The sequence below is a fragment of the Schistocerca piceifrons genome, chromosome 1 (genome assembly GCF_021461385.2).
Source record: "Schistocerca piceifrons isolate TAMUIC-IGC-003096 chromosome 1, iqSchPice1.1, whole genome shotgun sequence".
In the NCBI taxonomy this organism is placed as follows: Eukaryota; Metazoa; Arthropoda; class Insecta; order Orthoptera; family Acrididae; genus Schistocerca; species Schistocerca piceifrons.
Window position 1 is genome coordinate 298,441,094 of NC_060138.1, and position 26,995 is coordinate 298,468,088.

Here is a 26,995-nt window from a genome sequence, read left to right on the forward strand (position 1 = left end):
TTCATGTACTCCATCCTTTCAAAAGCTATCTGGAGACTGACTTTTTCTGTGGTTTTTCAAGAGTTCAGTCTGTTTTTGGGCTGAGAAAATGTCGCAAGTGAGTACGGCAAAACCATCTGCAAATGGTAGACAATCTATATTTAACTTGTATCTACCCTAAAGTAATTGGCTGGTCAGTTGTGAGTACTGATTTCTATTTCATCATTCTTGTATCACTTTCTCAAGGACACAGTTGAAAAATAATGAAGACAGCCCATCTCTTTGTGTTCCTCCTGTTTTGATTTTGAAAGGATCTGAGTGTTCTCACATAAATTTAACCTAGGACTTTGTGTTTGTCAGGGTCTGTTTCATGATTGCAAGTGTTGTCAGATATAAAGCTTGTTCTTTCAATATTTGAAAGAGTGATTCAGTGTCAACTGAGTCATAGGCTTTCTAAAATCAGCAAGTGTACAGACTAAATTTTTCCTACAAATTCACTGCTGCCTTAGGATTAGCTTTAGGTTCAGGATTTGTGCTGGATGTAAAAGGCCTGGTCTGGATCCTGCCTGCTATTAATTTTTAGTTTAAGTTGCTTCTGCACTCTATCAAGAAGACACTGAGATTGCATTGATGCTAGTGAGATTGTCCTGTACTTATTTACATCTGTTCTGTTTCCCGTCTTGTTTAACAGGTGAATAAATAATTTTTTTTTTATTCTCCTGGAATTTGTGCTAGTTGCTAAATGTCTTGCCTGATTCTGAAGATTTCTTTTATAGTGTTTCAGCCTGCTGATTTCAGGATTTCTGCTACAATTCCATCTTTCCCTGATGGTTTATTGTCTTTTAGTCTTTTTATCTGTCTGGTCATATCTTGTTCATCTGGTGGTAATGAATTATGGTTAGTGTCCTCATTGATGTGTGTCAGTTCTGGTCAGTTAAGTAGTTCTTCTAAACACCTGGCAAGTTTCTTGTAGTTTTATTGATTGTTTAGAACCAGTTGTCCATTTTCTTTCTTGAAGCAGTTGCTTTCAAAATCCTTCTCAGTTTCAAGTTATTATTATTAATTGTTATTATTATTTTCAAAATAATTGTATACTTTAGCTATCATACTCTCAACTGCCTTGACTGCAGAAGGGCTGGACTCGAACCCATTTTGTTAAGAGCAAAGTACAGGGTTTGGCAATGAAACCTCCCTCATTTTAATAGGTTGTCACAGAAAAACTAAATATGATAGAGAAAAATTACTTTTGTTTATGAAAAATACATACTTTCCTGTTTTGGATTATCTGTTTTTAAAAATTATGTCTGCTAAATGACATCCTCCATTGTTGGCACATTGATGTAGTCTGTCCTGAAAGTTCTCTATACATCTTCATGCCATTTCTCATGGAATGGTTGCAGTGTTGTGGGATGATGTTTGTATACTAGAGCCTTTAAGCATCCCCAAAGAAAAAAAATCACAAGACAATAAATCAGGTGACATTGAGGGCCACACGGCATCTTCTCGCAAAGAGACAAGATGACCAGGAACCAACTCGCACATTTCCACAGAACGCCGTGAGGTGTGGGATGTTGCTCCATCTTGCTGGAACCACACTTCTTGATCTGCAATAATCTGGTTCAGCCTAGGTTGGAGGAAGGTCTCTAGCATGTGACAATAACGCTATGAATTAACTGTTACCGTGCGGCCACATTCTTCAAAAAAATACGGTCCCCACACAAAACATTCAGCAATGGTGCACCCAGCTGTCACATGAGGACTGTGTAGTGGTCGCTGATGAATTTCATGAGGGCTGCAGCCCAGTAGCAGATATTCTTTTGTTTACAGTTCCTGATAAGTGGAAATGGACCTCATCCAAAGAAATAAAGTGTGAGGTGGAATGTTTTGAAGGATTTCCTCACACACAGCTCTGCAAGTTTCAAAATCTCTCTCACTTAATTCCTGAGTGACCATCATTTTGAAGGGGTGCATATGAAGTTCTCTATGAAGAATTCTTCTGACACTCCTATCAGGTAATCCCAGGGCAGCTGCACGTTTAAGTGCTGAATGCGTTGGTGATTGTTGCACAGACACTCTCACATGTGCCACATTTTCTGGTGGTTTTGCAGTCCAAGGACAGCCAGTAGGTTTTCTTTTCAGTGCTGGATCTGTCTTTCTAAAGTTTGACACCCACAGTTGAAAAGTTTTTCTATCTGGGACGCGATCACGTCGACCCAAGTTCGAATCGTCTCCGAAATGCTCGCCGAGTACTAATCACTAATTACGAATAAATTCCTCAACAACAAACACATGATGCTCACTAAGCTACACCATGATGCACAGTGAAAATGGCATGCACACAACGTTCAAACAAAACTCACTCCACAACAGTATCCTCAATACATCTCGTACGCTGGCTACATCAAATGTGGGAGGTTTTATTGCCGGACCGTGTATAATGTTAGATTGAAGCTATTGGCTCATCTGTTTACGCATGCAATATTCTGTTATATTTTAAATTACAGTTATAAGTGATGTAGATAAGTGATTCAGACATTCTGGATAATTACCTTCATTCAAGAGGTCATTGATTTTTTATTTTTATTTGTTAGCCAATATATATTGAAACAGACAATTTTACATTTCAAGTTTTACATCACGTTTAATATTTTACCATATTATTGTTTGAAATTTGCATAGTATTGTCTAAGTGATCTTGTGCCCTTGAAAATAGTAAGAAACACTATTCACACTCCATGTTATACAACTCTTCATTATTTACATGCTCTTTAACAGTTTTAAGAATATGAAATATTGAATTTTTATTTTCTTCTTAGCTTAATTGTTACAGTAAGTGATGGGTTTGAGCAATAGATGGGGGTAAGGAGATTTGCTGTGTATATTTAAATTCCTTAACACTGTAAATACACTTATCAACTAATAATTTATGAAGATGCTTCTCAAAAATATGATTAGGCAAATCTCTCATTGATAGTGGTAGGTTGTTATGTAGATTCATTCCCATGTGTTTAAAACTACTTTGAATCTTGCGCAGTCATGTAAATTCTACATCCAGTGTATTACTGTTTCTAGTTTCATGGGAATGGATAGCTGCTCTGCAAGGTATAGTTTTTTGTGAAAAGAAGACATGTTTTACTATAAAGGGAAGGTACAATCAAGATGTTTAATTCTTTATAAATCTTTAGACATGATTCTCAGCTTGTAATTCCTATCATTGCTCTTATAGCTTTCTCCTGCCACAGGAACTCTGTTTTAGAACCAGGATAAATGCTTCATAGTTATTGCTTATTGCAGATAAGACCCATAGAAGGCATAGTAGGAAGATAGTAGCAGCTGTTTACTAATGTTTTTAATTTGCTTAACAAAAAGACTACTCTAGATAATTTGGTACACATAACTGTTTGGTGTGGCTATTTCAAGTCAGTTTGGGATCCAGGTGGCTCCTGAGAAATCTAACAATGTCATACTCATGTACTTTTTCAGTTGGTTGTGCAGGAAGAAGTACGTAGTTTCCAGCTTGCTGTTGTTTATTATAAGCCTGTTATTGTTGAGCCATGTGACAAACTTTTCGAGCATTGCTTTTGTTTTTTCCCCTCGCCCCCTCCAAGTGGTTATCTACGGTAATCAGGGTAGTGTCATCAGTATATATTATGGACTTCTGAGGTAAGAAAGCAGGCAAGTCTTTCATGTGCACAAGAAAAAGAAAGGGTCAAAGTACCAAATCTTATGGTACAACTCTAACAACTGGTAGGGCATTTGATTGATGGTTATTTACCATAGTCACCTGAGATCTGCTAGTCAAGTATAATCTAATTAGTGCCAGTTTGTTGTTCTTGATACGATAGCATTCTAGCTTTTATTATGAGTATTCATGTGATACAGTATCAAATGCTTTGCCTAGGTCTAGTAGTAAGGCAAAACTGAAGGAATTTTTCACAAAACCACCAAGAGTATCAGTGAGAAGAGTTCCTACTGCATTTACTGTAGGCAAACCTGTCGTAAAACCAAAGCGTGAAGTGGAAAGTAGATTGTGATCCTCAAAATAGCTGCTATTTGTAATTTAATACAACATTATATTGCCTTGGATATTATAGGTATGAGCAATATTGGATGGTAGCTTTCAGGTTATTTAAGTCAATGATATTACGATTTGCTTTCTGATATATTTAATAATATAATCTGAAGGATCACAGTAATTCTCCCCTCTGCATTTGCTGAACTTAGCTGTTGATACAGTGATCACCTCTGATACACAGTAAAAGCCATCTATTAGTTCACTGCTTATTAGTGACAGTGATGCCTCTGCCTTACTCACATCCTCCATGTCATCATATGATTAAAAATTGACAAAATGTGCACTTTGAGTGTTAGGTTAATAATTCCCCATTTAGCTTTACATTTATTGACTGAGTTCAGTATACAGTATATGCATCATTTGCTTTTCACTTCATTTATTTCAGGCTTCTAATGATTCTACACTCATCCCCATTGTCAGCATCACTATGCATTTGATCTATTGTAGTACAGTAGCATCATGATTCTTTTTGTACTTAGACATGGGGTGTACCAATTTTGTAGATTTTGTCATTTAGTACAGGGACTCTACTTGTTTGGTTTCTTGTATAGCATTTAGGACGACATGCTTCAAAGTTAACTTATCTAGAAATTTTTTGGTTGATTCATTAGCATCTGCATTGATTAGTATTTTATCTTATTTTATTGAATTGTTTAGCTGTGAGACATTAATCAATCTTGTAACACTTCTCTGTTCAGTACAGGTTTGGATTATTTTACTATTGAGAGTTTGTCTGTGCCATAGTCCCTCATGATTGGAAATGCTCAGTTTGACTGTGTAAAATTCTGTTTTCTTTAGGTGTAAATTACATATTATATGATCTAGATATACTGCCTGTGATATGGGTTTGTCATTTATGCAATAGAAGTTGACACCTTAATATATTTAGCAAATAGTTGGCAACCATTGCATGTTATAGAGGACTGGTGTGTGGCATACAAAAACATGTAATAATGAACAGTTAAAACTAGCTTTCAAACTCTTGCTCCTCCTCCTTTAGTAAGAGGGTCTCTCTCTCTCTCTCTCTCTCTCTCTCTCTCTCTCTCTCTCTCTCTCTCTCTCACACACACACACACACACAGTATATGATGCGAATAGGGAAGCAATGGTGGAGACAGAAGAGAGATTTGATAAGTAAAATGAGTCAGTGCAAAAGAAGTTAGTGGAGGTTTAGGCCAGGGGGAGTGCAAGGGCACAGGATGTGCTGGAGGGACAGTTCCCACCCATGTAGTTTAGAGAAACTTGTGTTACAATGGAGTATCTGAAAGGCCCATGTAGTGTAGCATCTTTTGAAGTCATTAGTGTTGTGGTGCGCAGCATTTTTGGTGACTGGATGATCAAGTATGCGGTTTGCCGCAGTTTGTGGTGGCTGTTCATGCGAGGGGACAGTTGATTACTTATAATGACCATTTAGAACAGTGCTGAAATACTGTATTACATGGCTGCTTTCACATGTGGTCCTGTCTGTAATTGGGTAGGAGATGCCTGCAACTGAACTGCAGTAGGAGGGTGTGGGTGGTTCAATGGGACAAGTCTTGCGCCTGTGTCAACCACCCATGGGTTGCAGGATTGGAAGCACAATTAGAGTAGGGATGGATACCATGAATCAGTCCCTTGTGTTCATCCCAGGTGTGAGACCTTGCCTCCACATCCACCCATCACTTCCTATCACAGTCCAGTCACAGCCATTTCTTACCCAATAAAAGGCAGGGCCACATGTGAAAGCAGCCACATTGTATATCTGCTAAGCTGCAGTTACTGTACAGCTTTCTATGTGGGCCTGACAAGTAACCACCTGGAATGAAATTTTCACTCTGCTGTGGAGTGTGCACTGATAGGAAACTTCCTGGCAGATTAAAACTGTGTGCTGGACTGAGACTTGAACTCCGGACCCTTGCGTTTTGCGGGTGAGTTCTCTTCCAACTGAGCTACCCAAGCACGACTCATGACCCATCCTTACCGCTCCAATTCTGCCAGTACCTCGTCTCCTACCTTCCATACTTCACAGAAGCTCTTCTGCGCACAGAAGCTCTTCTGCAAACCTTGCAGAACTAGCACTCCTAGAAGAAAGGATATTGTGGAGACATGGCTTAGCCACAGCCTAGCGGATGTTTCCAGAATGAAATTTTCACTCTGCAGCAGAGTGTGCGCTGATATGAAACTTCCTGGCAGTAGTCACAATGGGTCGTGAGTCATGCTTGGGTAGCTCAGTTGCTAGATCACTTGCCCGCAAAAGGCATAGGTCCTGAATTCAAGTCTCGGGCCAGCACACATTTCTAATCTGCCAGGAAGTTTCAAGTAACCAACTGTCCTCTCACATGAATGCCCACTGACAAACTGTGGCAAACCCTAACTTTGATCATCCAGTTGCCGAACATGCTGCACACCTCAACACTAATGATTTAAACAAGTGCTTTACTACTTGGCCGTTAGGCTACTTCCTTCTGACGCAAGTTTTTTTCGAACAATTCAGGTGGGAATTGTCTCTCCAGGATATCCTGGATTCTCGCAATCCCCCCCTGGCCTAAACTTTTGCTAACTTATTTCCCATTGCCTCAAGTTACCTTTTCTGTTATAACTAAAAGCCACGCCACTGCTCCCCTGTCCAGATCATGTACTGCCTTGCCTCACCACTCTGAACAGTTATTACTGACCTGCACTGCCCAAAATGTAGAACACAAAATGCTTTCTGTTGTGTTGACACGATTTTTACTAGAACTGAAGTGGGCGCACATTGCTGCTATCTAGTGAGAACCATATAAAACTTGATAGTTTTTCTCTTTCCAACAGTACTTTGTTCACGCACTTACCTCAAACAACATAATAGTTAAGATTTATTTTAAATTGGATGATTCTTTTTGATTCACCCTGTATATTAACCACTGCTGGCTACTTCTGTAAAGTACGCCAACAACAAATTGAGGCTTCTGCAAATCTACTAAACTAATATTTAAGCTAATTAGATGTAGATTACATTATGTATGCAAGGGAAAAAACAGCTACTTTGAGAAAAGCCACTGTTCCCGGTTCTGTGCTATGCAGCTGCTGTTTTAATCTAATACTCACTATTGTTTTCAATGATAAAATTGTCATTCATGAATTCTTCAATAAGACAACATTTTTCCACTAGATCAGTAAAGAGCAGCCTTTTCAGTGAGTATATTCTTATCTTTTAGTTTTAACCATGTATTTGCTGGTGTTAAGTAGTAAAATTTCAAAGTCTGTACAGCAATTCTCAGCCTCTCTGTATGAAATTTATAATAATGCTAGAAATGGAAAGTTTGAACTAAATATTGTGTTTTATTAGAGAAAATCAAAATCTCATAAATCTGCACGTGAGCAAGGACTTTTACATTTCTTTACAATGCATATGTTAAGTACCGCAGTTACAAAATAAGCATTCTTTACCCCTAGACAACTTAATATATGGAATAATACAGTGTTGACTTCCTTGATTACAGAAAGCTTCTGCTTGGTAATATAATTTTAAATGATGCAAGCAATATTCATTTTTATGACCTTATGAAACATAAAATCAAAATATAACCGAAACATCCCTCTTAGAAAAGAACTACAATGTACTGCAGTTTTAACTGGCTACAAATAAAACTCAAACTAACCTTTGTTCATTAAGAAGCATAATTGATATTATTTATGATATTATAGTTCATGTAAAAAAAAAAAAAATGGCACGCAGTTAGTTCAGAGACTCCTAGAAAACAGAAAACAGTTTGTTGTTCTAAACAGGGAAGTATCACCAGGAATGAAAGTAGCATCTGGTGTACCACAAGAAAGTGTGATCGAACTATTACTGTTCACAATTTTCATCTATACGACCTTGCTAACTGTTCTTAGCTATCCAGGCCTGTTTGCAAATGATGCAGTTACAGTGTGTAATCTGCCCCTTCCTTCTTTATTGCAGCTGTTGTTCACGATGAGTAAAGTCTTTTCTGAAGACTTGAGAGGAGTAAGATTATAATAAGCTTTTTAGTCTACTTATTTGTTCTTGTTGAGTTGTCTCCAGTTCTTCATGTCTTGGGGTCAGATTCTTGAAGCTGAAAGTCTCACATTTTAGGGTCTTCATGATTCAGTTGATGTAAATAATTTTGAAGAATGTCATTGCAGAATTTTTGTTTTTACGTTAATTTATTCTGTCACATTTAGTATATCACAAAGTGTTTTGGATTTTCACATTAACAAAGCCAAAATTACATTGTTCGTCCAAAATACAAAAATACGTCTGATAACATCAGGGTTATGCTTACTACTACCTCACTCTACAGTAATGTCTCCGGCCATCCTGATTTAGGTTTTCCGTGATTTCCCTAAATCGTTTCAGGCAAATGCTGGGATGGTTCCTTTGAAAGGGCACGGCCGATTTCCTTCCCAATCCTTCCCTAGCCCGAGCTTGCGCTCCGTCTCTAATGACCTCGTTGTCGACGGGACGTTAAACACTAACCACCACCACCATCTACAGTAATAACAATATTCCAAAGGGTTTACAGTTTTTCTTGACAAATGAATTTCTATTAATTTTGATTATTATTTCATAAATGAATCCAGAAATAAACATAATAAACAGTACTAGATCGCGTAACTCGTAATAGAAATATTAAGTATGCCAGATAATTCATAATTTCAATATTTCTAAAAATAAATAAATAAATAAATATTAAATGTAGATTCAGAGCTAGAATTTATTGATTGTAACATCGAAAATAAAGTAATTTCTTTTCATAAATTTTAGCTTGAAATATAACATATTGTGTATAAAATGATATGAAATTTTTTAGAAAAACAGCTGACATAAAATGGACCTGTCCAAAATTTGAATAATATTACTGGTATTGACTACTACTGTTGAGGAAAAGTAATGCTACATGAGGATGTCCCGTTACAAGTGCAATGTTTGAAAATTGTTACAAAATGTGAGATGACTTGCAGATAAAAGCATAATGAACAGATTGGACCACATTACTAGATGAAAAAACCTTAACATCATTTGACTACACAATTGGCAATCAATGACTGCAAACAGTGACAGCTGTGTTATATCTTGGAGTAACTGTCCAGAGATTGAAGATCGAGCAACCAGTTAAGTTCTCTCTATTGGTAGGCCGATGGGAGTGTGAATTTTATTGAAGAAATCATAAAGAGACGTAGTTCACCAATGAAGATATTCACATATAAAACCATTTTTTCACCACTTCTCGAGTATTGATCACTGAACTGAGACCCTTACTAAGTAGGATTAGTGAGGGACAGTGAGAGGAGGTAGGAAAGGAGAGAAGACATTCAAAGAATAGCTGTGCAATTTGCTACGAGTTTCTCTAGTTAGTGTGAAGCTGTCACACAATTTTCAGTAAACCCCTAAGGGAGAAGCTACAAGGAATGTGCTGTGCATCATGGGGATAAAATATTTCAGTAAAAGTCAAGAAACACGTTATTTCCTTACACTTTTACCTTGCTTATTGAATAAGAGAAGTACAGAAATTTTGATATTGAAGAGGGATGCTGCAAATATTTCGTCTTGTGTATCTTCTGCATGTGGATCAGGAAATTAGAGGAAAGGTGTGGTGGGGAGGGGGCAGATGAGGTGTAGATTCTGCTAACCATATACCATCCACCAAAAAACCATACAGAATTTTGACTTTTATCTTGTTTCCAGAATAATGTACACTGGAGAATTCTCCTATCCATACAGCACTAGGTTGGAAATAAAAATTTGTGGAACTTTTGCGGGTTTCAGTTTACATCTCAAGTTTTAGTAGTCATCAATATTATTTTCAGAAAACACGTATGACGGACAGTACAAAATATGTTTTTTAAATTCGAAATGACTGTGGATATTTCAAATAAGAGTGGAGATCTCATATCTGGCAGTCATTGATACCAGCTAAAGACATATTTGTCATTAATTAAAGGTGTCATGTTGGCAGCAGATAATCCTTAACATGATACTGGCTGGTAAATAGAAGAGTTGGCGCCATTTTCATGTCAAACTATTGTGTATAGTAAATGGACCAGTTACTTCCCAACATAGCATTTCTACAATAGAACTGTTAGTAGAACATTGCTTTTTGCTGGTAGTTTCTGTCACTTTCATCCACAGTGTATACATAGTCCATTTGTAAGTATTAATAACAGCGTATTTGATGCAAAAAATATTTGTCATCTTTCCTGAAGGTCCCTCTCAGTATTTTTATAAGGGGCTAATTGTGTATTATGCTGTCTGCTTATAACTATCTTTTTAAAATTTCTTTCTCCGCAATAAAGATAAGTGAGTGGCGAAACAAGTATTCTTTATTTTGCAGTATATTATAGTATGATGATTATTTTTATTTTTTTGTCTGTGTAGGAAAATTAGTAGCTGTGCATGGTACAATCATAAGGGTCAGCAGTGTAAAACTTCTATGTGTGTGGATGGCATTTGAGTGTAATATATGTCATGGAATGCAGTGTGTGAAACAACCTGAAGGAGTGCTCACAATACCAACAAAGTGCAGAACTGGAGGATGCAGAGGAAGAACTTTCACCCCTCTTCATTCATCTCCATACACACAAACTATTAATTGGCAGTCAGTACGTTTGCAGGAACTAGTTGCAGATGACAGAGTAAGACAGCAATTCATTTATTTGTAACTTTTGAGAAACTTAATATTTTCATGTACAATGGTTCAATAATTAATACTATAGCACTGATTCACAGCGTGAAGGTGGTAGGGTCCCTCGCACTGTAGAATGTGAGCTCACGGAGGACCTTTTAGATTCGTGTGTTCCAGGGGATGTTGTAACTGTTATTGGCATTATTAAGGTATACACAGATATTTTACAATTTAAATAGAAATTGCTGTCCATTATTTTATTGGTATAATATAAGCTGAATATATTTCAGGTCCGGAATAATGAAGAAAATCAGAAACGTAAGGCACCCAGCATGTTCCTTCTCTATATAGATGCTGTGTCAGTTGTTAACAATAAGAGTCAATCTTTGGAGGAGAGAAAGTCTGCATTTGGTGTCAGATTAAATGCGAAGGATTTCTATGCTGTAAAGGTAATATTTTTGTTTTTGCAGGAAAAATTGTCTAATTATCTCTGTCTAAATTATTTGCAGTTAGTAAATAATACTCCATCTTGAAGCAAAGTATGTAAATTTAACACTAGCCACCTATCATTAGTTATACCTGGTTGTTATAGTCTATATAAGCACTTTGTTGTAGCGTAGCCAGATGTCTGTGACAACATATATTTAGATTTGTTCCACATCCCATAGAATTCTCTCTCACCAAGGAATCCATTGAACAGTTTGTGTGTGTGTGTGTGTGTGTGTGTGTGTGTGTGTGTGTGTGTTCCAAAATACTTCTTATTAATGCACCAAAGGTATTCCCCGCTATCGCTGGGGGCTCACAGTTCTTTCGTGAGATCGTGCGTGGCTCCAAGGGGGGGCCGTAACCTATTGCAGTCCATTCTTCCTTCCCGGGCTGCATTTCCTTCCCCATCCCCCTCCCTCCCTGTCCTCATTCCTCTCCCTCCTTACCCCCTGCGCCCCTGCTTCCTCACTGCACCCTCCGTCCCCCCACTTCCCCTCTCTGTGTTCTTACTTATGTCAACGTGGCTATCCACCTGGTTTTCTGTATTTCTTGCCGTTTTGTTTTCTTTGTCTTTGCTTTTTCACCCTTCCTTTTAGGCATTTTTGGTGCCCTTTTGACCTCCACTTCTAAATTTTCTTTCCATAGTGTGAGCCAATCGAGGAAGAACTCCCTCCCTAGAGTCTACATTATAGATTCCTCACCCTCCTTCCTCCCCTCTTCCTTCTCTGCTGTAGCCTCCATCCTCCTGGCTAGATCACCATCATGTGTAGCCAGTGTGTGTGATAGGGTTGTTATAGACCCATCTGGCTTAGCCTCCTGACAACACAGGGAACACACTTCTAATACCTGAGCTGTTGCTTCCCCATGTATGCCTATGAGTAGTTGCTTGTCATTCTGGACCATTGGAACTCTTGGCGACGGCTGCCGTGCCAGATGGCCCCTGCTGTGGCTGGATGACACCCATGTGGAGAGCCCTTGATCAGAGTGGGTGATATCAGGGTGGTTGCTTTGCATATGAAATGTATAAAACTCCAAAAAACTGGCCATTCTTCTATGACCGTCTCTTTGGTTGGTAATGGATCATTTAATGCTGCTTCTTCTGAAGCTCCGGCCTTCCCTTCCCTGGTTACACTCTGGGGGGACAGCCAGGCTCGCTGGCTTGGGATGAAACACTTTTCCTACTACTTCATGTGTACTAGGACAGATGGGGACACATTCACTGTCACAAAGCCATTATTTTTTGTGGTAAATTTTAAAGACAAATTTGGAAAAGTGGAGTCTCTCCACAAGATGCAGTCGGGTTCACTGTTGATCAAAATTTCTGCCACCTAGTCTGCAGTCCTTCTTGCTTGTAATTATCTTGGCGAAATTCTGGCTTCCATTTCATCTCACCAGTCCTTGAAATTGGTCAGGGACTCATTTTTCATAGGGACATAATGCTTCAAATTGATGAAGAACTCCGGGCCAATTTGAAATGTTGGAGCATTCATTTTGTTCAGAAAGGTTGTAAGGACAATGTTATTGACACTGGCGACTTTTTTCTGGCATTTGTGGGATATACCCTCCTGGAGAAGTTCAAGGGTATGTTTTATCAGTGTGACATGAAGCTGTATGTCCCGCCACTCATGAGATGTTTAGAGTGCATGCATTTCGGGCAAATCTCTTTCCATTGTACAGTGGACCCTCTATGCGGTGAATCTGGATACCCACTCCATGAGGGCAGCCCCTCTTTCAGCGCCCACAGATGGTGGGACTCCACCCTGGGACCCCTCCCACCAGCGTCTCTCAGGCCAGGGGCCTGCTCTCACATCTTGGCCACAAGACACAAAGTCTGTACACCCTAAGGTTGCCCACTGTCTTTCAGTTCCGAATCTTGCTGAAGCCTGCTCTCCGTCTGTGCCCTGCCCTTCTCAACTTATGAAAAAGAAAGATAAGTCCAAGACCAAGTCCCCCCCCCGCCCTCCGTGTCCCCACAGGTACCATCTCCCCCAGTCACAACCTGAGTCTGACCTCTTTTTTGTGGATGTCAGCCTGTGCCCGTTGGTGACAAATAGCGACCCGAGGGCCTAATTGACTCCAACCCCTTCGCTTCCCTTTTGGATACCCGCTCCATGCTTACTCAGTGGAACTGTAGTGGATATAACCATCACCTCCCTGAGTTGCATTCCCTTATTGCCTTTTACTTGGTAGCTTGTGTCATTTTCCAGGAATATCATTTTACTGATATTCACTCACCGAACTGTCGTGGGTTCTATGCCTCTTTGAGGGCTTCTGCTGGCATTTGCATATTGATCCATGTGGACATTGTTGGTATGTGGATTCCATTTTGTAGCACTTTGGAAGCAGTTGCTATCCAGGTCCAATTGGACTCTGGAGTCATAGTTTGCAATCCCTCCTGACAGGTCATCTACAACTGCTGTCCTAACTGCCCTCCTTCAGCATCTGCCCCCTTCCTTCCTCCTCATTGGAGATTTTAAAGCCCATCACCCTTTGTGGGGCTGTGATTCTCCATCTGGTTTAGGGCTCCTCTTTGACCAATTTTGTGCAGACCATGACCTGTGCCTTGTTAATGATGGTTCCCCTGCACGATTTAGTGTTGCATATGGCACCTTCTCTGCCAGTGATCTTTTGCTTTTTTTCCTTCTTTGCACTGGTTGCCACATGACAACGTCTGTGATAGTGACCACCTCCTGTTGATTCTCTCATTCTCATCCCACCTCCTGATAACCAGGTTACACTGTTGGGCTTTCCACCATGCTGACTGGCCTCTATATACCTCAAGGTCATGTTTACACCTTCTTTGTCAGATTGTATTGATGAAGTCATCTGTGATCTGTCAGATAAAATAATCTGCACTGCCGGCATTGACATTCCCTGCTTGATGGGCCCTTGGGCCCTTTTTGCTGTTGGCCAGCCATTGCCACTGCAATCTGTGATTGTCATTGAGCCATATTACCTTAAAATGTCTTTGCATCAAAGCCCATTATTTAATAAAACAGAGCAAGTGGATGTGTTGGGAACATTTTATCTTCTCTCTAGGTTCTTCTGTTCCTTTGTCATGGGTGTGGGCTACACTCCACACCCTCCAAGGTTGAGAGTGGCGGTCTTCCATCCTGGGTCTCGCCCTTCCTGATGGCCTTGGTACAGATCCATGAGTTCTTGTGGAACACCTCAGGACCCATTTTGTGACAGCAACAGTGTCAACCTCCTTTCCAGGCGCCTTCCTCCTCCGGAAACAGCAGCCTGAAGCTTCCCACTTGGAATACTACAGTGAACCTTTTACTGAATTGGAGCTTCTTCTGGCCCTCTTTTCTTCCCACAATTCAGCCTCTGGCCATGATTCCATCCATAACCAATTGCTTCAACACCTCAGTCTTCTACAACTACAGTATCTCCTCCGGGTGTTTAACCGTATTTGGCTCCAATGCATTTTCCTCTCTCTAATGGCGAGACAGTGTTGTGGCTTTTGTCCTTAAAACCGGCAAGGATCCACGTACCTTGTTAGTTACTGGCCATTCACCCTGACCAGTGTCCCCTGCAAGTTACTGGAATGGATGGTGACTTGTCGGCTCAATTGAGTCTTCAAATCTCGGGACCTTTTATCTCCCTACCAGTATGGCTTTCAGGATGGACAGTCTCCGATTGATCATCTGCTTCAATAGGAAACCGCAGTTCGGCAGGCCTCTTCTCAGTGCTGCCATCTTGTTGCAGTTTTCTTCAGTCTCCATAAGGCTTAAGAGACAACTGGGCACCATCACATCCTCCTTATGCACCATGAGGGGGGTCTTCAGGGTCCCCTCCTGATTCTTATTCACTAGTTCCTGTCCCTCCAGTCAGAGTGTGGGTTGGAACCATTCTCAGCTGTCCGCAGACCCAGGAAAATGGCATTCCACAGGGTTGTGTGTTAAGTGTTCTTTTTTTCATCACTATTAATGGACTCATGGCCACTGCCAGACCGTTGGTCTCACCTGCTCTGTATGGACAATTTCTATATTTGGGCTAGCTCCCTCTCGGCAGCCTCTGTGGAACAACAGCTCTGTAGTGCCATCCAGTGTACTTCTACGTGGACACTACTTGCACGGCTTTCAATTCTCTTCCTTTAAGTCAAGGATAGTGCAGTTCTGTCACTGTACTATGGTCCACACTGGTCCGGAGCTCTACTTTGATGTTCAGTACCTGACCGTGGTCTTTTCATTTTGTGGCTTTGGGCCATCGCCTGCTTGCAGTCTGCTCTCGGAAGGGTTTACTGGTTGGGCTCTGCCTCGCATCTCTCCACGATGATTTCCATCTCCCCTCCTTGCCCTCTTCCCCTTGTTCTCTCCCAACCATTCCCCATTGGTTAGTTACTCAGCCTCGGATTCGGATAGATCTCTTCTGGGGTCCGAAAACCTCCATTGCTCCAACGGCGTTCCGTTGTTTGTTCTGAACGCTCTTTTCTAGTTTCAGTATCCCATTGTTTTTTATACCGATCACTCTAAGTCCTCCAATGATATGGCGTATGCCATCATGTTTTCTGTTGGTGTGGAAAATCATCTCTTGCCTGCCATGTTTGGGGTGTTTACTGCAAAACTGGTGGCCATCTATTGGGCCCTCTTAATTTGTTAAATGGTCCTTCCTCAAGCAAGTTTAGTCATGTAGAGTCTCAGTGAGGGCATTCAGACTATATCTCAGTGTTTTTCCTGCCACCCCTTGGTCTCTGCCATCGATGTCCTTCTTGCCAGTCTTGGCGATGCTGATTGTTCAGTTGATTTCCTTTGTGTTCCCAGCCACTTAGGTATCCTGGGTAATGAACTTAATGATCATCTGGCTGGGTGGGCAGTAGCCTACCCCCATTTCCTGTGATATTTCCAGGTGCAGATTTTCAACTTTACATCAAATCACTTTTTGCTCAGTTGTGGGCCAACTTGTAGTTGGCTACCCCACTGTCTAGTAAACTTCGCGCAGTCAAGGAGACTTCTACCACATGGTGTTCTTCCCTCTGTCGCTCTCGGCTGGAACCTACTGTGCTCTGCCACCTTCATTTCGGCCATATTAAGTTAACCCAAGATTTTTTATTCCACAATGAGCCTTTGTAATTGTGCCCCCCCACCCCTGGTGATCCATATTTTGCTAGAATGCCTCCATCTTTTGGCCCATCGCAATAATTATACTGCCCCACTTGCTTCGTCCCTGGTGTTAGCAGACAACTCTTGCATGGTTACATCTGTCTATAATTTCCTTCACAACATTTGTTTTTTTCTCAGTGTAGGCATTGGTTATGGAGGCCTTGGCCTTGCCTCTACACCGATCAGGTTCTCCGCGCCTTTTCCATACATTTTGCCTGGTATTTTGTGTAGTTTTGTTTCCCCTTTCCTTGTATCTTCTTCACCTGGTGTTGTCCCTGTTGTGTCATGATATTGGTAGGATGTGGGGATCAGAATGGGTCAATAGCAGTGCTGGTGCCCCACTGTGTTTCTGGGGCACCCCTGCTCTCCCCATCCCCCCACCCCCTCCTGTTTTCTCCTCTTACTTTTTTGTTTGCTTGTTTTCTCTTGACTGGACTGGACTGGACTGGACTGTGCTGTTAGTTTTGTTCCTCTTTTAATTTCTGACTCCTTTAATCATGGGACCAATGACCTCACTGTTTGATTCTCCCCCTCCCCCTCCTTTCCGCCCTGCCCCCCACCCCCAATCAATCATCCAACCAACCAAAGTGATGAGCTGTTTCCTAGATATTTTGACAGAATTGGTTCTCCTTAGAGCAATGCAATTGAGCTAAACACCTTACATACTACCTTATGATGGAGGAAAGCCTCCAAAGTGTGTCATAAATAAAAACTAAAAGTGTAGTGGTTGATTATGGAGATTTTTATTAACTCTCAGTTACACGCTATCTAGAGCTCTTTAGTGACAAGCAACTGAAGTATTTTATTGAAGGCACGCATTGGATGAGGAAATTTAATGCTCTCCTAAAATTATTCTTAGAATACTATGAATCAAGTTTCCCTTCACTCTGGGGAAGAAATAATTACAATGGCAATGGAGCAGAGGGGTTCTGGCATCTGGTATTGAAGAGTCTTATGCTACAGAGAGCTTTAATTAAAATAGAAGAGTAACTCTTACTGAGACTTACAAGAGTACCACAAACAATACTGCAAAATCGTGTATCATAAAAAAGCAGTGAACTACATACAAAAAAAAGTACAAAGTTAAGTCAGTTAACTGTATTATTAGCATCAAATGTATAAACTCAGTCACACAAATAATATTTCAGTCCTCGATGACTGTAGCAAGACTGTGTTGTGTCCTAATAACTGGCACCAAATTCAACAAATTCTGTATGAAATGCATAGTTGAGCCATCAGATGTTTTTATTTTAAACCCAAATATCTACCGGTTTCAGTCTTGGACCATGTTCACAGATGAAGGGTTAAAATGGTTTACGCCTTCATATTGCATTAGTCATTACTTAAAATTTGTAGTGCATGTCATGAATGTAAATATATGACACAGGACTTTCAAGCAAACATACAAATACTAAATGTTCACAGACCAGTACTGCTCTGTGTACATTTAGTGATGGCAGAGGCCAAAACGGGGAAATTGATTGTTGAGGTGACACTGTTGTGAAATTTAAAGCACTAAATGATAGGTTAACTCCCAACAAAATTTCTCATCTACATCATTTGGTTCCAGATGACAAGCTACCTGTAATAAATAATACACAAGTGGTCCTGAAAAATAATGCAAACCGTGTGTCTGAAAAACAATGCAAACCGAGTGTAAAGGTATTAACTAAAAGAAACAAACTGTTGTCTGAACTAAATATGCCCATAATTTTGTAATCCTTTAGTGAAAATGTTCACTTTACAGATTAAATAAAACAGAAACCCACTGATGATGGCACAGAGGTGCTGAAACATGTTTGGGAACTTGTATAACTGGTGGACCTTACATCCAACTGATGTGAATGTCTGTGAAAAGTGGTGAAGGACAGTAAAAACATTTGTAGACACTAATGTATTGGACATCCATGCCTCATCACACAATGTTGAGGTTGGAGGCTTGCCCACTCTGTAAAGCAGGCAAGCAGCAGTCTGGCAGCTGGCAGATACGATGACAGAATAGAAAGCTAGTACAGCTACAAGTGTTTTGGGCGAGACAGTTTAACACACATTGATGAGTGTGGGACTCTACAGTAGGTAATTGCTGTGTATCCTGTAAACCAATTACATCATCAGTTGTGATTGCTGTGGACATGGTATAATTGAGACTGGACCGTGCATCAATGGTAACATTGTTACTGGTCGAATGAATCACATTTCTTGTTACACCGGGCCGATGGTCATGTCCAGACACAGTCATCCAGACGAGTGACTGCTTGAAATGTTTGTTGCACCATGGACTCAGACCAGTGAGGGCAGTATTATGCTGTGGGAGACATTCGCCTGAGCTTTCATTATGTTTGTGTTGATAACGGAAGGCACAGTGACAGATATGGACTACATGAATGTTACTATGGACTACTTGTATCCCAACAAGCTTCTTGTCTTCCCTGACTGCAATAGCATCTTCCAGCAGAATAGTTGTCCATTTCAGCAGGTCATAATTGTGCTACAGAGGTCGGATGAGCATGATAGTGAGATCAAGTTGATCCTTTGGCCACCAAATTTGCCTGACCTGAACTTGATGGAATACATCTGGGACACTATCAAGTGCCAGCTTCTCACCTAAAAACCACTGACCTGTAATTTACGAGAATTTTGTGGCCTGTGCTGCTACATACCTCTGAAAACGATCTAAGGACTTTTTGAAATGATGCATTGCTGAATTGCTTTTGTATTCGATTCCAGAGGTAAGCTGACACATTGTTATGCATGTGGTCATAGTGTTTTGACTATCAGTCCATATCAGAGAGTTGCTGCTTTTTGTGAGTGTGACTGATTTGAAGTTTGGTGTATGATTGTGTCATTTGTTGGTTGTTTAAATTAATTTTTTTTAAAAATGCAGGCTATTTTTTTAATTGTTATATCTGAAAAGTTTGTGTATGTAATTGGTAAATTTTTGATGTTGACTCATCTGTTAAGCAGAAGATTTATCCATGTACATTATCAGGTACAGTCTTTTTTTTTCTAAAAATGAACACAATGCTATTTGACTGTGTTATTTACATAATTACGACCTAGGTTTAGGCCTGTTATGCCATTTTCAAGTGATTGATAAATGACATAACATGCTGAAACCTAGGTTGTAATTAAATAAATAACAATACAGTCAAATGGCAGTGTTCTCATTTAAAATTTATTGTCAGAGTGTTGCTCAGCAACACCAAAAACTGTTCAACCACAGTCTGTTGTATTTTTATTTGAAATTATTTTTGGGAACATAATGTGTTCAACAGGATCTATAAATAATAATTTTTACACCACCTACAACTGGAGATCCCATTGTTATCCCACAATTAAACCATTGTCTTGAAAACAATTTATTTTCCTGAATTGAAAGTAATTTTATCCTGGTTCAACTAGAAATTGGCTATTTGTTTTCATTATTTTGTCGTGTTATGTCTGTCACCTATGTTAATCACCTTGTTTATAAGTGATATTTATGTAGTTGCTGCAGGGAATTGACTTGCCATTGTATTTATTAATAAAGTTGATATTTATGAAGTCATGTTTTACTAAGTACAATTTGTCAAAACGTTTACCTGAACATTTTTGCCAATTGTTCATGTCATGGACTGTTACTCGTTTAAGAAAAGAAGTAGCAGATAATATAATTATTTCTTACATAATTGTGTAAGGTGATATACATAATGAAAAGTGCAGTGTTCTCAAATGAAATTGTGGTGATACCTTGTCATCTTTCCTGCAGGCAATGTTCTCTTGATAGGTGGTTTGCTGTGTGTGTCCTGAACAGACACTCACTGATTCAATAACTAAAATTTTCCCCACTTACAGAGTGTTGGGGGTAAAAAACCAAGCATAAAAATGTGAGATTAGTAATTGCACTTCTGTTAATTATGTTTTTGACAATTTAAAACGAAGTGCCGATCTAGGACTTCTGTATTTCTTTAGGTTACATATTTCTACTTAGTCCTGACATGGCTATTCCAGATTCTAATATTATGCAAGGTACATCATAATTAATGGTGTAAGCACATACAGTTGAAAGTACACAATACTAGAAGCAAAAGTCTTAGTAAACATAGTGGTCTTCAAACAAACTGTTTGTGAGACAGTTGTGATTTTGTGGTTACCAGCTGCCACTGACTTGATTCTGTGTGAATGTGATCCCCCTTAGGCATAGGTAACAGTGCCATACAACATTCAGGAAAGTTATTACAAATACTTCGGTAGAAGTGCAGTTACTATAAATGAAAACAACAGTTATATGACTGTACTCATAATTAAAGATGATGTTCAAAGTTCTGTCCTTGTACCCGCATGCTGGTCTGTACCCACCATTGCTATTAATTTCGGATCCTTTCAAACAAGCCAGGATCATTTTGAAATTCTTGACAAATATTGAAAAGTCTCTGCTCCAGTTGTACAACTGTGTTAACTAAAGTAAATACACTACACCTTCAAGGAGGTCCTAAACACAGAAATCCATGGTGTTCAGACTAGGCAATCTTGGAGGCTACTTTACACATTCTCCTCGCCCAATCCATCTTCGGCTATATCGGCATGTTAAATGCTGTGTCGCAATAACAGCAAAATGCACCAGTGTTCCATCATGCATGCAGCACTCCTCTGATGTCACTCTTAAGGGAACATACTCCAGGAATCCTGTGAGGTGATGCTGCAGAAACCCAAGGTAATTCCATCCAGCGAGTTTGCTTGGGAGCATGTACAGTCCAATAAAGTGATCTAGTACTACTAAGCACACATTCAGTGAGAAATGTCTGATTTGAAGACTCATCCATAGCATGAGGGTAGGAGCCTAGATGATTCCAAATGGGAGAAGTGTGATAGTTAAACACACCATCATGAGTGAACTCTTGTTTCATTTGTAAATGAAATGTTATCGTAAAGCATCAGGTTGCGTAAAACTTCCTGAATCCACTGACAGAACGCTAGTCTAGTAGCAAATAGGCCTCACTAAGGCACTGGACTCGGAGGTGGTATTGGTACATGGCATTGCAATGTATTATTCTTCAAATTCCACTGTGGCTTGTTCCAGGAATTTGTGTATGCAAGTCTCCTTATAGAGATTGCTGGATAGTGTTTGACTGTTTCCAACACCACATCTTGAAACATAGGTATGATTCGTGCAGGCCTACCCGATCCTGCAGCATGTGCAAAGCTCTCAGTTTCTCAGAGGCATCCTTGTAAATGTTGAGCTCTCGAAGTGTCTTGGTCAGGGTATGAGTCTTGGTACAAGCGTGCAGGCTCCCATGCATTGCCATTAGCCCTATCACACGTGAAATACATATCCGCATTCTCCTCATTACTGCAGTGTCGCTCCACAAACAATGGACATGAGTGGCACTATGTCTGTGTGCTGTACTGTCCCATCCATTCTGTTTACAACTCCATGTCTTGAAAATGTAAACATAGGCCACACCAGGGACTGTCGTGCAGTGTTTACACAGAATGACATCAGTAGTGGCTGGTAACCACAAAGTCACAATTATCTCTCAAGCAGTTCATTTGCAGACCTGTCTTCTTGGAGAATTTTTTGCTTTTAGTGTCATGTGCTTTCAACTGTATGCCTTTTATCATTAATAATGATACACCCTGTATATTCTCAGTATGCAGTGAAGATAGAAAGCTCTCTCATTGAGTAAAATTTATTTCCCACAGGAAATTCATTCACAGCCTTCACTTTTCCGACTACTAGTGAACTCGCTGTGTCCCACTATTTATGGCCATGAGCTGGTAAAAGCAGGACTTCTCTTGGGTTTGTTTGGTGGCACCCAGAAGTCAGCAGACATGAGAGCAGATATTCATGTACTTGTAGTAGGAGATCCTGGTCTGGGGAAGTCACAGATGCTGCAGGCTTGTGGTAATGTTGCTCCTCGAGGTAATGGCTTCATTTTCATTATCATCTCTCAAAAATAGACAGTTTAACTTATAGACATGGATAATTCACATCCCTTTCTCTCTCTCTCTCTCTCTCTCTCTCTCTCTCTCTCTCTCTCTCTCTCTCTCTCTCTCACACACACACACACACACACACACACACACACTCTATTTCTAACTTTAACTCTAACTAACTCTCTCAGTAGTGTTCTGCTCAATGAAAAGCTGCTTCATGATGATTTGCAATTATTTGGGACAATGTTACCAATTATTAAGGTACCACAGAAATTAAGAAAAAAGGTGTGTTTAAATTCTATATTATCATATTTATTACACTTGAAACTATTTACTAGAACAGTCCGGGAATCTGAAGAAATGCATAAACAACTGTCATTAAATAGATATACTTCCCTGATTCGTTCTACTTTATCAGGATATGCACGTGTTGTCATAGCAGTTTCCAGTTCTTCGGGAGATTGTTGATAACCACAGCAGACATTGGTCACTGTAACCTAGTGGTATGTTCCAGAATCACAGATTCATCCCCAACAGTTTCTTAAATTGGAGAAAATTCCATGCTGTAGCAACTGAAAACTTTAAGAATAATATTTGTGCACATTCTGACAGTGATATCTTAATGTGTACAATAGAGACCCTTGTCATCCATTTCATTTGCGATGCCAAACAGCCTTTGTAAGGTGAGTAACAGGCATTCATCAACTACATAAGGATGTAGATAATAATTGAAACCGTTGCATTAAAGATGTGTAACATATACAAAAAATATTTCCACTTCATTTGCACAGAAAAATAAATAAATAAATAAATATTAAAAATACACTTTGAGGTTGAACTATTCCTTCATTTGGGGCTGTTTGGGAATGTAACTAATGCACTTCAAACTTGAAAGTGGAATGTTGGGGAGGAAAACATAGAAAGAACAAGCTCCCCAGTAGACAGGAAACACTGCACACTTCATTAGGAAGAGCATAAATAAAGACACTGCAATAGGCTGCCATTGAATTAGTCTTTGAAAGGCACAAAAGGAACTTCTAAAATGTAGTAAGTGCTGTTACTGTAACATTATTTTGTTAATTGATGACATTTTATTAGGTACCTGTGATGAAGTGCAACCACTGTGAGTCCATAGTCCAGTGTCCATATGCATACAGGTCACATGATCGACAGCTGTCAGGCAATTACAGTAATGAAGTGTGACAGTTTGATAACCAAGTCCATAGGCTGTAGTTTGCAGAGACCACAGCCAACAAGCTGAAGTCTCAGGCAGACCAACTGGCTGCTCAGAAGCGTGGCACAGGAAAAATGATCCTGGAACAGCAATAAGAACTCTGTCCAGAGTCAGTGGCTGGACTGTATCATGCTGCATCTATTGCTGAAAATGCCTGGTTCAGTGGCTGGGACCAAACTGACTGTGAATCTGACAGGTTTGATAGCTGGGACCCAACTGGTTAGCAGTGGCCATGCGTCAGCATAAGCATTGTAGTGGCAAAGGAATACAGCGCAGCCTACTTGCAAGTACCTGACTTTGTGGACACAAGTGTGCCTTGATTGTCGTGCCATGCAAGCTAACACCCCAAAGATGTTCGGGCTCACATGCGGTTCCTCTTCATTGAAATGTCTTGGCTCAAATTCTTCTAGGGTTTGATCTGCATGTGTCGCATTACACACCCTAAATTAGACACTTGTGACCTTTTGGTTAAATTGTGTGGCTGATGGCAAGTTTGCGAAATACAAAGTTAATATAACATATAATAACAGTAATAATAATATCGGGAACTAAATTAATGACTCATAAATGATTTAGGCCACACAGTTGCGATTTGCTTAGAATGATGTTTATTCAGAAAGCAAACTAATAGCAAAAGTTGTATTTAGAGTTACTGTTACACTTGGATGCATATCCATTTGACACAGTTCAATCATTCACAATCTCATCGCGAAACACTAGTCCAATACTCCACCTCGTTATTTACACGAAAAGTTAGAGTTCACACCAGGCATGCAGCTGATCACCGCTCAGAGACTAAGTTCTGCGATACCACACAACGTGAAATTTTCGAAGTCATTTCACTTCCTAGCTGCCTAAAGACCGACTGTCCGCTTTCGCGTCACAATCCGAAATGTCCCTGTGCTCGTCCCCGGCCACGTGTCCCATAAGTCAAATATCCTCACTCAACTGACTAGTGCAGTTCCCTTTCCTGAAGCCGTCTAACTTATTGGCTACAGCTTATTCTACATTATTTTACATTTTAACATATTTAAATAATCAAAGCTTGACCATTTTCACGTTTTATAAAATAGAGTAACAATAATATCCATTATATAATAAATTTTAAATTATTTTACATAAAACCAGTACAATTTCCTTCTTAACTTTGAATGTCGCAGCCAGTAACCTTGCACCAATGTGCTTTCTGATAAATAAAGAACAAAAGTAACTATTATGCACTAAACTTTACAACAAATATTCTATTATCTAATGATTCAATAAGGTGTCATGCTGTTGTCGTTCAATGTGTTTTGTGTGGAGAAAATGATGATCTGATGCTTAGCTGAAAATACTGATAATTTAAATTACTATAACTTTTAAACAAAGTTACAGAGTTGATATTTACAACATTTGTCATTTTAATAATGCACTTCTATATAAATTGTCAATTGTTAGGATCGACTAAAGCGTTCGGATTTTAGCATTCAGGTCTTTGTTACAAAACTTGTGAATTTCACTTTAACAGTAAATCCTAAACTGTTATAGATATGATCAATATCCAACTTCCATTGTGATCATGAAAATTTATGGAGGATGATAGATTAAAATTACCGTGACTTCATTCCCTGAGTTACTACAGAATTAAATAGTTTTCATAAATGTTTCCCTTTATGGCCAATCTTAGGTCTGCCATTTTAACACTGCTACATCTTCCTGGCCATAAACGGCTTCTATATGGCTTCCCTATGATGTAGGTTCTCATCTGTCTCACTCACACACAACAGCACCAGGCCTCATTCAGCACAATAGAAGCCTGTGAATTTCCCCATCTCGTGGCGAATCTACGCCCTTTTTGTGGAACGGTCCTGGATGACAGGGTTCGTGTCACAATTTCTGAAAGCTGACTCATTCGGACATATATTTAAATGAGAGCGAAATGCTCATTAACTTACAGCCTTACACTGCAATGGAACTCCACCTGTTGGTGACGCAGGTGCTGCTGGTTGCAACGGCAGCTGCTGTAGTTTCCTTTAACAACAACTCGTTGTTGTTGTTGTTGTTGTTGTTGTTGTCCTGAACTGCTGTATTCAATTCTTGATGATGTGGCCGGGAGGCCTGCATTGTTGCCTTTGCCATCCAGACTGTTGTGTTTGTTCCTTGATGACCTGACATCAACAGGCCTGTGGTACTGGTCTGTACTGGTGGTGAACAATGTGTCCAGATATGGCAACTAGAAACACTGAATTAAATATAATAATGTGAACTGAAAAAAAAAGAGGAGAAGATACCTGATCAGCAATGATCCATCTCAAAAGTTGACTGTGTAAGAAGTGCTGACATTATAATGGACAGAAAAAAAGAAAGCAGCTACGAAACAAAATGACAGATTGTAAGTTATGAGGGAATTGCCAGTGACTGTAATATAGAAAAAAAGACTCTAGAATTATTGGGTCACAGTTCTAGGGCAGGACTGGCCATGGTGTGCCAAACTACATGCGTGCAGCATGCACAGGCCACAGGCTTGTCAGTCCCTGCCTGTCACTCAGCTTTTCTCAGTCCTTCTGAGATGTAACCGCAACAACGGGAAATTTCATTTAGTGTTGTGGTGTGCCGTTTTTCGGTCGGCACAAGTCTGTTCAGTAAGCAGAATCATGCTGTCAGTATTGTTTAGCCTTCAGTGTTTGTTCGTGATATGTAGGATGTTCACTGATCCAGTGGCTGTTTGCATACATGGGAATGACTGAAGAAAGGTATGATAATTCTCAATTTGCGTAAGTGACAGTGCATGTTTGCTGTGAAAAGACATTACAATTTTGTGCAGAAAGAAATGAAAGATTCAGTTGACAGTGAAAGAGCAAAAAGTTACAAAGATCTACAGACAGGATTCATTAGTTTGTACCTCAAATGTTAAATGTGCAGGCCCGGAGCCTGTGAAGAAATTAGTCGTAGGAACAGTAAAATTTCTCAAGTCACATGCATTATTCCATTGTTAGTTGCAACACAGTTTTCTGTGGAGCTGAATGAATACAATGGAAACTTCATATGTTGCTGCAAAGTACATAGATTAAGTCAAGGGGTATGTCTGGAAGGCTCTTTTGATTTAAAATTTGGTACTGTTTAATTTTTTGAAGGGAAAAGAAGTGCAGGAATGAATATTAGAACATTTGGAATGGAGTGCAGACTTCACAATTTAAGTGGACTTGACTGCACACCGCCCACAGTAAGACAATGCAACTTAACTTCTTTCTGATTTGATCGGGACGCGTTTAAAAAGAAAATCGCATTGTAGAAGGGACACATTCTGAAAAAGACTATCCAGTTCCGTAAGCTCACTGTCATTAAAGAAAATGATGGGTTTGAAGAATTCATTGTGGCCTGGAAAAGATTACAAGGATAGTTTTATAAAGATTTTGAGGAAATTGTCAAAGTTAAATTTGTTTCCGAGCTGTTTTCAAGGCCGATTACCATTTCATTTGAAAGTGTCCCTGTGCATGTTCAGATGTAACTGATTGACCTTGTAATCTTCCCACTCCTTTCTTCTTCCATCTATTGTCCACATTAAACAATGCCCAGTCCAAGTAATTAATAAGCAAAGTCTTTTATGAAGATTTGA

At 39.7% G+C, this 26,995-nt stretch overlaps 1 protein-coding gene across 1 annotated transcript in view; it reads left to right on the forward strand.

Moving 5' to 3' along the window:
* Nucleotides 1–26,995, forward strand: part of LOC124791288 (DNA helicase MCM8-like) — a 159,986-nt gene that overhangs the window by 51,379 nt on the left and 81,612 nt on the right. The window contains exons 5-8 of the mRNA XM_047257848.1: nucleotides 10,413–10,669; nucleotides 10,764–10,868; nucleotides 10,950–11,108; nucleotides 21,933–22,152. Coding sequence (XP_047113804.1) covers nucleotides 10,413–10,669; nucleotides 10,764–10,868; nucleotides 10,950–11,108; nucleotides 21,933–22,152 — 741 coding nt within the window. The remainder of the gene's footprint in view (nucleotides 1–10,412; nucleotides 10,670–10,763; nucleotides 10,869–10,949; nucleotides 11,109–21,932; nucleotides 22,153–26,995) is intronic.